Genomic DNA, 11,835 nt, shown 5'->3' on the forward strand with positions numbered 1-11,835 from the left:
GATGTCAAATTTCTGCCATTTTGACTGAACGGAGATTTTCGTCATTGTGCTTCGTCGATGAAAATAATTAGGTAAGGGCAGCAGGAATTGGGTTGACTCGCTTTTTGCGTCAAGTGTCCTTGTTAAGGAAACAAAATGACCAGCAGTTGAAGTTAGGATATCCTTTGGTTTATTTATGGGCATCAGCAACAGTTGTGACATGCTTCTAGTTTCTCTTTCTATTGAAAAATTCGAAACTGTTGCTAGGGAAGACAGAAAGCTAAATGTTTGAATTGCATTTTTTTAGATTTTTTTTTTAAATTATTGTAATAATTTGATATGTAAGAAATAAAAAGATGATTAAAAAAAAAAGCCCCCTCTTCCAGTCGGGTTGAGCCGTAATTCTAAGCTCCAGAATTGATTACAAGTTGGTCAGATTGGTTTACAGGTTATCTCCTCCTCCCTGATTCAAGTCTTACCCAAGCTTTTTTTTTCCTGGCCTTTTGGGCAAAAGTGCCATAATTAAAGTTAACACGAGCGACCACGACGACGTCGTCGTCATAATCAGGGCGATGTGTTGGTCAACTTAATGGCCGCTCAGCAAGCCTGTGGGTCCCTTCACCTTGCGGGACCCATCCACCTGTCGTCCTCCACGTTAATAGCAAAATGCGGAGGAGAAACGGGCTGTTGTGATTTCTGAAGCTCCCGTTCCGTTCCATAATTCACCTCCTGCCCTTCCCTTCCCTTCCCTTTTGTACTCTGTTTTTCTACTTCGGTTTGCGTTTTCCCTGTCCCGCTTCCGCTGTCTCAATCTTCCCCAATTGTTCCCACGCCACACCACCTATATACGTAACATATCCGTATATACAGGTGTGCGTATATTCATGCTGAGACAGCGGTTCGTGGATATATACGCAGATAAATACGTATTCTGAAAGATATGGAGAGGCAGGTAGGGGAAGAGGTGGAGGGAAAGGTGTTGGCGGCGCCGGCGGAGGAGCTGGACGTAGAATCCGACGAGCAGCTCATGTCTACCTTAACATTGGAACGAGTTGCTGCCGCCAAGAAATACATTGAGGATCACTATAGAGCTCATATGAAACTCATTCAACAGCGCAAAGAAAGGTCCCTTTTAAAAAAAAAAAAAATTTTATTCTGTGCATTTTCATTTGTATCCTTTCCTGATAATCCGCTCAATGAATATATACATACGAAAGCTTCAAAAATATCCAGGCCAATACCTGCGTCTCACCATTTTCTTGAAATGAATTCTGCGTAATAAGGATATTGATTTTGTAGTTCATGTATGACATGGTCATTTAGTTTATTTGCCTCGTTGCTTGGCTGTGATTTTTGCTATTGATTACAAACTCCTGTAAACCCTGCGTGTGATTTGGAGATTGCAAACAACTAAGATAAAAAGGACCTTACATGACTTCCCTATATGCACATTTTCCATGGTATCAAGATGATGATCTTATGATCGTTTATTTGTAACTCAAATTTGATTCATTATCTCCAAAAGCTGTTTGGCACCTGATACTGCAACGATATTATGCGTGTTGGTTTGTGGGAGGTGTAGCTAGTCTATAACATTTACATGTTGAACACTTATAGGTATAGAAGTTAAATTTTTTTTTTTGGGTCTTACATTTTGCTCCTCCCATATTTTCATCTGTCTTTACCAATGAGTTCTCGTATGTTCTTTGGAGCTTCTAATATCATCTTACAAACAAAACTTCCAGGCGCTCGGCACTTGAAACAAAGTTAGCATGTTCAGATGTATCAGAGGAGGAGCAGCTTAATCTTTTGAAGGATTTGGAGCGTAAGGAGACAGAGTATATGAGACTTAAACGACATAAGATATCCGTTGCTGATTTTCAGCTTTTGACAATAATAGGAAGAGGAGCCTTTGGAGAGGTTTGAGATTTCTACATCTAGTTAGGTTTTTAGCTTCTGCATTCCCTCTATTAGATTGATTGATTTTTACTTCTGGTCACCTGCGATTTCTTCATTGTTCTTGGATGTTTGTGATCTATATTAGATTGAAATCTGAGTTTGTGACCCTTGCCAATAGTGTCGAAATCTGAGTTAGGATTTCTCATTGCCATTTTTATAGTCCTCAATTAATTATTAGATTGTTTTACCTGCAGCTAGGTAGCAGACTTTTGTATCCCCAGCTGTTAACTTATTCATAGTCTGAGTCATCCATAGTCTTATGTCAACAGTTAACAATGACAATCTGAGTTATTCATAATCTTATGCCAACAATTGACAACCATATTCTTATGGTGAAATCCATTTAAACTATTCCTTTCTTTTTCGCCTGCTTTTTCCCTTCTGTGATAATTTCTTTACTTGTAATGTGGCTCTGTTCTCATTTTCTTGCTGACTTCTTTCACTTAATAAAGAGGCTTCTTTAACTTATTCTGCTAGAAGTAAGTAAATTTTATGCATTATTTTTTATTCATTTACCTTAAAGGCATAGCTTTTATTGTTTTGCATATTGGTAGGAACATGCTGGTCACGCCTGGCCAGTTGGGCATAGCATCTGCAAAGTGGCAGTCTTATCTTGCTGGATTTTTAATTGTTAGAAACCTGGTCATGGAAAAGCTTGTGTGCATGTTGTTGAACCTATTCCAGAATGATTCTTAGACTAGAATATGTGGTATAACCCTGTGCCAAACTTAAATGTGTGCTAATTGATATAGAACATATGGTTTGCATAGTAATTGAAAACATGTTTGGGGCGTTGGATCAAAAAGATACCTGAGACTACTTTTACCCCAACGTAGGAAGTCTTATTGGAAGTGCCTAAGTGCTTAATGCTCACTTTCCCATTTGGTTACGCCTCTCTGTTTTTCTTTTTTCTCGTGTCATATCTTCTATTGGAAAGTTGTCATTTGGTGAAATATTATTCGTGCATTTTATCTTAACTCTTATGTTGTTGTGCTTATACTCAATTTCTATTACAGGTTAGGTTGTGTCAGGACAAGAAATCTGGTGAAATATATGCAATGAAAAAGTTGAAGAAGTCTGAAATGCTTAGTAGGGGACAGGTGCACTTTAATCTGTTTCCTTGTGGTTCCTGTCTGTTACTTATAATAAGAACGTGTGGATGTCATACACCTTGGAACTAAATTTCACATATTTTGAGACAGCAACTCGGTCAGAAGTTGTAATTCTTTATGATATCCATTCTGCATGTTTCTTGTACCAAACTTGTTTTCTCCTGCATTTGCTTTTGACTTCTTTTTTTTTTTTTTGGGTTTAATAGTTCTACAACTCAGTGAAATGTCCTCTTTACGATTGCTTGTGCATGTTGTAGGTTGACCATGTTCGAGCTGAAAGAAACCTTCTTGCAGAAGTTGCTAGTTACTTCATTGTAAAGCTCTATTATTCTTTTCAAGATGCTGACTACTTGTATCTCGTAATGGAGTACCTGCCTGGAGGAGATATGATGACTTTGCTTATGAGAGAGGAGACATTAACTGAAACTGTTGCAAAGTTTTACATTGCTCAAAGTGTCCTGGCTATAGAGTCGATCCATAAGCATAACTACATCCACAGGTTGGTATTAGGCTTTTGGTGACACATTTATGAACTATTGACCTAATTATTGGTTGTTCTAAAGTTAATTATTTAGATTCTTTTTCTTGTTTAATAGTATTATTGTTCAACACAGGGATATTAAACCTGACAACCTTCTGTTGGACAAAAATGGTCACCTGAAACTTTCTGATTTTGGTCTCTGCAAGCCTCTTGACTGTTCAAATTTAACTCCTATAAATGAAAATGAGGTGATGGGTGATCCAAGTACGAAGGGATCAGTCGTTCCCAATGGCTGCTTTCCCGATAAAGGAAATGGAAGTTTTTGGAATAGCTCTCTTGAACAATTGCAGCATTGGCAAAAAAATAGGAGAAAATTAGTAAGCCAATAATAAACTCGTATTTTCGCTTACAATATTTACTTGAATGATGTAAGTTGGTTTCAAAGTCAATGTTATCATTTCATCTTATACTACATCATACAGAAACATTTAGCTTTAACTGTTTGTGATATTAACCTGGCTGGTCATTGGAATGCATGAAAACCAAGTATCTGCTGTTAACTTAACATGAAGATCAGGAGGAAGATAAAACTCCTTTGGATTTTCAGAATTTGAGATCTTAAAGGAGTACCATGTCAAGTAGTTTTATGTGCTTGACCCTTTAAAAGAGTTTCCAACTTATGAAGGGAGTCTGTTCAAGACATGCAGAAATATCTATTAACTTCAGTTTGAGCCTTAGGACCTTAGGTGACAACTTTTTTCAGTCTTTGACAAGGAGTACCTTCAAAGGTTCTAGTAAACTAGGTTTCATATGGAATTTGGCAGTAATAAATCTTTGTTCTTTTTCCCATATCCTCACCAGGGGAGAAATTCTCTTTCTCTCTCCCTCTTGCCTCCTACATCTTGATGTGCATTGATAAATGCTACTGCAATACATCAGGGCTAACTGCAAGCATTGAAATCACTCAGGGGCTACCATCACTTGCAAAGTTCAGGCCTCCTTTTTTGAGCTTCCATTTTTTGAAACGTTGTTTGGGAGACTGACTAAGTTATTAATAACCACAAAGTCTTTCTAGGTTCAGCACGAAATTCATAATCTCGAGTGGAACCAGGTCGAAAAATCTCAGAGTGCCTCTTCTGTCCTTGAAGGAAGCAGTAGAAAGATTATGTGATATCCTGTCTGACGTTATAGATTTACAATTCTTGTTTAATTTAAGATGGTTCAATATGTACAGCAAAAGTTTTTGTTTATAGTGATTAGGTTGTCTGATGCCCATTCATTCTACTTTGACCACAGGCATTTTCAACTGTGGGCACACCTGACTATATTGCTCCAGAAGTGTTGCTGAAGAGAGGCTACAGCATGGAGTGCGATTGGTTAGTTTAATAACAATGATTCTTTGTTTGTGAAATGTGGTTGACATTTTGTTTATCAGGAAGGCTGCATTGAGTTGCTGTTGTTTCAATGTCTGGGAAGGACTAGGAACTCATAATGGTGAACCAAGATCAGTAATTGGGGAGGGGGAGAGGTGCATAGGCATGTGCCTAAGCAAAATTAGGCATACCATTCTAGAGAAACAATTATCCTTCTTAAGTCAGAAATATAAAACACAACTACACTGAAGCATAAATATTCTGAATCAAATTCAGAAAATTAATCATATCCCAGAAGCTTGAGATCTTTATGCGTTTCAAGGTTCAGGATAACATATCGGAAGTTTGTCGAAGCTAGTGTCTAATACTGCATTGAACAACTTGTGGTAATTGACTGAAAGATACCATGAAAGACGTAAAACTCGTCTAGCTTATTAAGAGAAATATAAGAGATAGATGTAATTTGTGTTTCCCTTAATATTTTCTGTAGCAAGAAGGATATCACCAAGTCTTTCCCTGTTTATCTGAGTCCTAGAGGATTAAGAAGCACCTGCTTGTTTGTTAAGCTATTTCCTGCTGTCCTGAAACTTTTGAAACTCTTTAAAAGGAAACCATTTGTTGCACTTGTACACTAAAATATGTGATCTGATACATTTCAATTTAATAATTGATGACTTATCATTTATTATTTGCTCTTTTGATTAAAATGTTAGGTGTTTTCAACTATCCATTATTATTATAGCTACTCATGCCCGTGGATTCCTCTTTGGACTTCCTACTAAAAGAACGTTATCCTGGAAACCAAGTTTCTATCAACAATTTGTAAATACATTTAGTGGAGTGTTAAACTTTTTGCATCGCGTAGCTTCTGGTTTGTAGCTATAGAGTGTAATAGATTTTAAAACCATTGATATTGTGGAATATTTGCAGATTTGATTAAGCATACAGATTCAGAATTAATGTGTATCATTGGCGCCTTCCTAACAGGTGGTCTCTTGGTGCTATAATGTATGAGATGCTCATTGGTTACCCTCCATTCTACTCTGATGATCCAATAACCACCTGCAGAAAGGTAGACATACTATGTGGCTTTTCTAAACCTGAATTCAGCATAAACTGATTTCACAAGGGGCCATTCTAGTTAAAGATTAGCTAAATGCTGCTGATTAGGTCAACATCTGATTAAAGTTTCCAGATCCACTGTAAAAATTCCTTCTTTATCTTTATCTTTTTCTTTCTTGCAAAGATAAAAGATGTTATACTAAGAACGCACCAAAGTTGTGCAACTCATGGTACAGATAAATTACAAAAACTTATGAGAATAGTATGCAGCAAAAATCTGAAGATCTGTCTTGGCCTTTTTCGGTGGAATATGATATGTCCACTTCATAGGATATAGTAATTCGCTTACTTGGGAATCAAATGAAAATGTAGTGCAATGTCTCTTGATGATGATGATGTGCTGTGATGCATTTCCATGGCAACATTTGTTTCCCAGATAGTCCACTGGAAGAATCACTTGAGATTTCCAGATGAAGCAAGGCTGTCCCCTGAAGCAAAGGACCTGATCTCTAGGCTGCTTTGTGATGTTGAACATAGGCTAGGTTCTCGTGGAGCAGAGCAAATAAAGGTTTGTTGTCTTGTCATTACCACAGTGTAGGAGCTTTGGTGGTTTTCTCTAATTTCACCATTTATTAATATACTTTGCCTCCTCTATTCTAATAATTTCTCATCAGGCTCATCCTTGGTTCAAAGACATTCTTTGGGACAAACTCTATAGCATGGACGCAGCATACAAACCTGAGGTCAATGGAGAACTTGATACCCAAAATTTTATGAAATTCGATGAGGTAGCAGAAATGTTGGACAAAATTTTGATTCTATTAGTATGCTATTCAAGTTCTTTCATGAAAATTGGGTTGTCATTTTTCCAGTTTTCTTCATATCCTCCTGTTCAGCAAAATTCCACTTTTTGTTCATCATTTCCGCTAAAGTGAAGTCTTCAATGGATAGAAAAGCTACTCCCTGAAATTTTCCTGTCAAATTGGATAGCTACTTTCTAGTACCAAGTTTTTTATTTTCATTATGACAATGCACCTCCAGTTGACAAATTTGCATATCTGTGCTTGCCACTTTCAATTTGGTTATCAAATAAGCCTTCAAATGATCTTGTATTGGTCTGGCGTGACAGACCAGGTAAGTGACTAGCATGGATTTGGGGAAAGAATGTTCTCTAAGGTAAAGGCATCATGTACAATCAGTCAATTTCCAAGTCACTCATTGATAATAATCATGATGGAGGTGTACTTGCATTAGTTGGACTAAAGAGTGAGATTCAATGCTCGCTGTATTGCTCTTGACATTAATAGATGAGGTAGTGGTAATGAGCATGATTGAGGGAGGTTGAGAAGTTCTTGGAAAGTTTCAGGTGACATTGTGAACATGAAGCCTAGAGAATGATCATAAAAGTTAGTCGAGTACGAGAAGGAGCAGCACTTGAAATGTGGGTGATCAAAAGAGGATAGTGGTTTAGTGAAATCTACCGGTGTGAGTAAATTGAGGTTAATTTTTCTAGTCATGAAAGGAGAAATGAATTTAGTTGCTGATTAATTTTTTTTTAAGGGAAATGGGAGCTACATTGCTTTCCAGGAAAAATAATCTTCAATGAGAATGAGTCAGATGTTCCTTCAAGGCTATTAAGAGTCTTTTTTCCCCCATAAAATATTAAATGTGTATTTTTTGAAGTAAGATGATTTCATTCTCAGTTTAATTTGACGAAGCTAAGAATTGTACCTTGGTTTGGAGTTTGTTAAGAGTGCATTAACAAGGTTTATTAGCAACAACAACTAACTAGTTTTAGTGTTCTTCAACGAGATAGAAGCTGCAAATAAGTCGATAGGCATATTTTACATGACTTTACATTCCTATACTCTTTTCATTCATGTAATTCCCCCATCTGTAACCATTTGTAGCTCTAGGTGTGGCTCCATGTCAAACAGTTAAAATACTGGATTGCTAAACTTAATACAGTAATACCTTTTAAACATGGAATGCATTTTTCTTGCCAAAAATATATAGATCTTCCGATTCAAGTCCATCAAATATGATCAGCAATCTCCTTTTGGTCAGCAGACAGCCTTCTATTCTAAATATTATTTGTTCATCCTTTTCGTATTAATTTCCTTACCATAGTTGTTCTTAATCATCCATTTTGATCAAGGGGTACTATTCGAGGATGTCAATATGATGAAACTTGTAGATAGAACTTTCTTATTAGTACTTAGCAGGAAAAAAGGTGGTGGCAACTCCTGTTTCATTACCTTCGACTTCAATGCATGCTTCAAGTGTAGGTGTGCACATCTTTTTTGCCTTTATGCCCTTTCTCTCTGTATTTCCATGTACTTGTGTTACATAACCCAGCCTCTATACACGTGACTTCCACCCCAAGATATAAGTAAAAGAAAAGCAAAAGTTCTTCAATTAGTTGCTGGTGAGCCAAAGTGATTGCAAAAGTGACTAGCTAAGTGGCAGTTTGGGGGACTCAAGTTGTTTTCCTTTGTTTAGTCTACCCCTGTGTTTGCTGGTTCTTTCTAAAATAATCTATCATGTTGAGTCATCTGTCTGAATATCTTACAACTGTCTTGTAGGTGGATCCTCCGCCAGCAAAAAACAGTTCAGGACACCTGAGGAAGGTAATTATCTTTTATAAAAAAGGGGAAAAGGATTCTGACTTGCTTGCTATGTCTCCATATTAGAAGTTCTTCAGATTGTTATTCAAGACTTGTGTCTAAAATTGTGCTTAAGAAATACCATCATTGGTGCTTAATTGTTACATTATATTGTTATAAGCAACTGCAGTAATCAGTCCATAGACATTTCTGCTTTCTTTTTCTTGTGCTTTGCAGACCAACTGTCTTATGTTTTCTGCGAAATTCTTTTGGCAGATGCATTTGACTTCTAAGGATTTGAGTTTCATTGGGTATACTTACAAGAACTTCGAGGCTGTTAAAGGACTGCCCAAATCTCATGGTGTGTGATGCTTCATGGTTAAATTGTTTTCTAATTCCTTTTGTTTCTTCCGATACTTTTGCACATATTTCCAATTTGTCTTCATAAAGGTTAATCTCTTGACAAGATACATGGATATGACCTTAAGCCTCCTCTGTAGATAAAGGGACATCCAAGTTGCAGACTTAAGGGACACCAATTTTGTCGTCAAGAGAATAATGGGAATTTTGTGTTTGCCCTTTTAAGTTTATTTTTGTCTTTAACAGGTGCTGGCACTTGTATTTTTTTTTTCTAGCTCTTTTCGTTCCTATTTTTTCCTCTGAAGTTAATTGACTTGGTCTGTGAGAAGTGTTCTCTATCTTTGTGTCCATGCATACACTACCATTGATAGGATACTTACATAGTGCCATTTTTTCTGTTCTTGCAGATAGTAAAAGCAGTGTATCACCTGAGCGGTTGTCCAATGCTTCTGTGTGCAGTAATATTCTCTCTGATACCAACATTTTATGATATTTTCAAATGTTAAGGAAAATTGACAAATAGCCCTTCATATTTTAGGCTCGTCAATTTTTTCCCTCATATGTGAACTTGAACATGCCAAATGATAAAGTACTTTCACATTGCTTCAATTTTAAGTAGAAAAACAAGTGATGGTATCACTGGTATTTTTGGAAAACTGTAGTCTTTATACATTTGTTCAGAAATTATGTTCTTGGAACTGCCCTTTTCTTTTCAAATTTATAGGTGAGTCACACTCCTGAGTCCTAATGAACTCATTGGTATCCCTAAGTAATCAACTAATGAGTAGTGAAAGAATTGAAATGAACCTCTTCCCCTCTCCCATTGCAGATACCTTGGCACTAAGTATCTATGAATATATTTGAGTTTATCCCTTCCTGCCACTCTAAATACTTTTGCTGACCTGATGTCCAATTGCACCCTATGCTATTCCACCTTTAGTCAGTTAATATAACTTTAAATTAGCATAGGTGATGGTCGACATATTTGAGTTGTTTTTGCTGGCAAAAGGATCTAAGTCACAAAAAAGTTGATGACTACCTTCTTTAATTTTTTTGCCAAGAGTAAACAACTTTTTATTTAAATGTAGACAGAAAATTTTTAAGACGGGTCAGTTGGCAGATGTAACACCTGATAACTTGCTGAATGTTAATGTAGTTGCTCCAGCTCAAGGGTATTAAGTACTTATAGGGTAAGTGGTCATTTAGATTGTGAGGTAAGTGCCTTACGAGGTATTTGTGCATCTTTCAAACTGTCAGCCTCAGATAGAGTTGATATTGGTTGTTTTGACAACTTGAGTGGTTATCATCTAGATCAGATGGTGCCAAGGTATGTTTGAATATTTTGTACATGGACACAGATGCAGAGAGTATGGAGAGGGAAGAGAGACAGGAGTGACATATGCATATGTATATACATGTGTGCATGCACAGACAGACGAGAGAATTTAGAACAATTTTTGTTTTGAATAGTGTCTATGATGCATAAATGGCTCTCGGTCCATTTTTATGCAAGGTATTAGTTAATTTTGTGTGATATTGGGGAATGCACGGTAATAGTTAATTGTATATGAAGTTGGGATGAACTCAACAATGGGTAGGGTTAACCTGGAAAGGTGATGGTGATAACTGGATTGAGAATTTCTGGAATGAGTGGAAAATAAAATGAGGCACTGAGGGAAGGAGGGGAAAGTGGAAAGTTGGTGGAGTGAGATCTGGTTGAGAGAGAGAAGAAAGAAAGTACTGTTTAAACCTTGTGTTGTCCTGTTAGTATGCTAAATTCACCATAATGACTTTTTCCAACTGTCAGCCAATCTACATTTGATTTGAGCTTCTTTAAATAATCATGCGTTATATCTAGACTAGATGTAAACTTAAAATAGTATATACTTAAATTATGGGTTAAGGGCACCTATGTAGATGCAAACCCGTAAATGGATACTACTTGGAGTTCGAGGGACTAGTTATGTTATTTCAATTTGTTGTTGTATAAGTTTTTAGTCTATTGAAGAAACAAGAAACAAAAAGTTTTTAGTCTGTTGAGCATTGAATCCCTGCAGGTGATTCGGAGGTGGACTATTGTAGAATGTATGCAACAGATGATGCAGAAGTGCTGATACGTGCCTCATCAGCAGCAGATGTCTCTTCACAATGATGCAACTTCAGATGTTTTTGTGTATAACTTCGTATGTAAGAAATGGACCTTCAAACTGATGATTAATTTGGACCTCATCAGATTAAACTTTCTTCAGATGGGCATGCACCTAATGCAATAGCAAGTTCTTGCTGAACCTGACTCAGTTACACAAGCCTGATGAAGTCGGTGATTACCTACGCTGCAGAGGATTTATCTTGTACAGACACTAACAAACTTCCTACATGCACTTTGTTGGATTCTTTAGCACGCCTTCGATGACCATAAACAGAGTGTTGTATTTTAGCTGCTTTTAGGGGGAAAAAATATCAAGTCGCTGAGCACATTTACGTGCGTGTAGACCGGTACATTAGAATGGAGAAGTGAGCGAAAAGAGCGAGTTACCTAGGGATTCAAGTTGTTATGGACAAATGTCATCCAATTTTGTATATGGACAGGTTGCAGATTTTCTTGGTGAATGGAAATTGTTCCCGTTCTGGTGATTTGTATGTCTTTTGATCGCACGGATAATTCTTAAACTAGTTTTTCCTCTTCCATTTTGATGCCTCTCTATTAGCTTGCCCGGACTTTTGATAAAAGTGAATCTCTTATTTTGACAGAATCAATCCTCTTGTAACATTTCAGAAATAATACTAAATCAAATGGGTTTTGAAGTTGTAAGATCTTTCCAAAAGCAAAATGAGCTACACACCAAATTGGATTGCCCACTTCATTCAGATACCCAACACAATTTCATGCCTGGATGATGGTG

At 36.9% G+C, this 11,835-nt stretch overlaps 1 protein-coding gene across 1 annotated transcript; it reads left to right on the forward strand.

Moving 5' to 3' along the window:
- The first annotated feature begins 499 nt into the window (after positions 1 to 499).
- Positions 500 to 11,566, forward strand: LOC113694763 (uncharacterized). The gene is made up of 13 exons (XM_072055044.1): positions 500 to 1,104; positions 1,725 to 1,899; positions 2,955 to 3,038; positions 3,308 to 3,549; positions 3,665 to 3,908; positions 4,828 to 4,907; positions 5,892 to 5,976; positions 6,403 to 6,534; positions 6,641 to 6,754; positions 8,552 to 8,596; positions 8,849 to 8,933; positions 9,340 to 9,390; positions 10,990 to 11,566. Exons 1-13 carry the CDS (start codon positions 920 to 922, stop codon positions 11,082 to 11,084), a joined length of 1,617 nt encoding a protein of 538 aa, XP_071911145.1. The 5' UTR covers positions 500 to 919; the 3' UTR covers positions 11,085 to 11,566.
- Positions 11,567 to 11,835: the final 269 nt, after the last annotated feature.

This window comes from Coffea arabica, chromosome 6e, assembly GCF_036785885.1.
Source record: "Coffea arabica cultivar ET-39 chromosome 6e, Coffea Arabica ET-39 HiFi, whole genome shotgun sequence".
NCBI classification, from domain to species: domain Eukaryota; kingdom Viridiplantae; phylum Streptophyta; class Magnoliopsida; order Gentianales; family Rubiaceae; genus Coffea; species Coffea arabica.

What these genes read in the sequence shown, in the direction of transcription:
- LOC113694763 (XM_072055044.1), top strand. Translation starts at nt 920, where the DNA reads ATGGAGAGGCAGGTAGGGGAAGAGGTGGAGGGAAAGGTGTTGGCGGCG. An exon ending in AAATGCTTAGTAGGGGACAG is followed by an intron (nt 3,039 to 3,307) that starts GTGCACTTTAAT and finishes TGCATGTTGTAG; the next exon opens with GTTGACCATGTTCGAGCTGA. An exon ending in GTTCAGGACACCTGAGGAAG is followed by an intron (nt 8,597 to 8,848) that starts GTAATTATCTTT and finishes TTCTTTTGGCAG; the next exon opens with ATGCATTTGACTTCTAAGGA.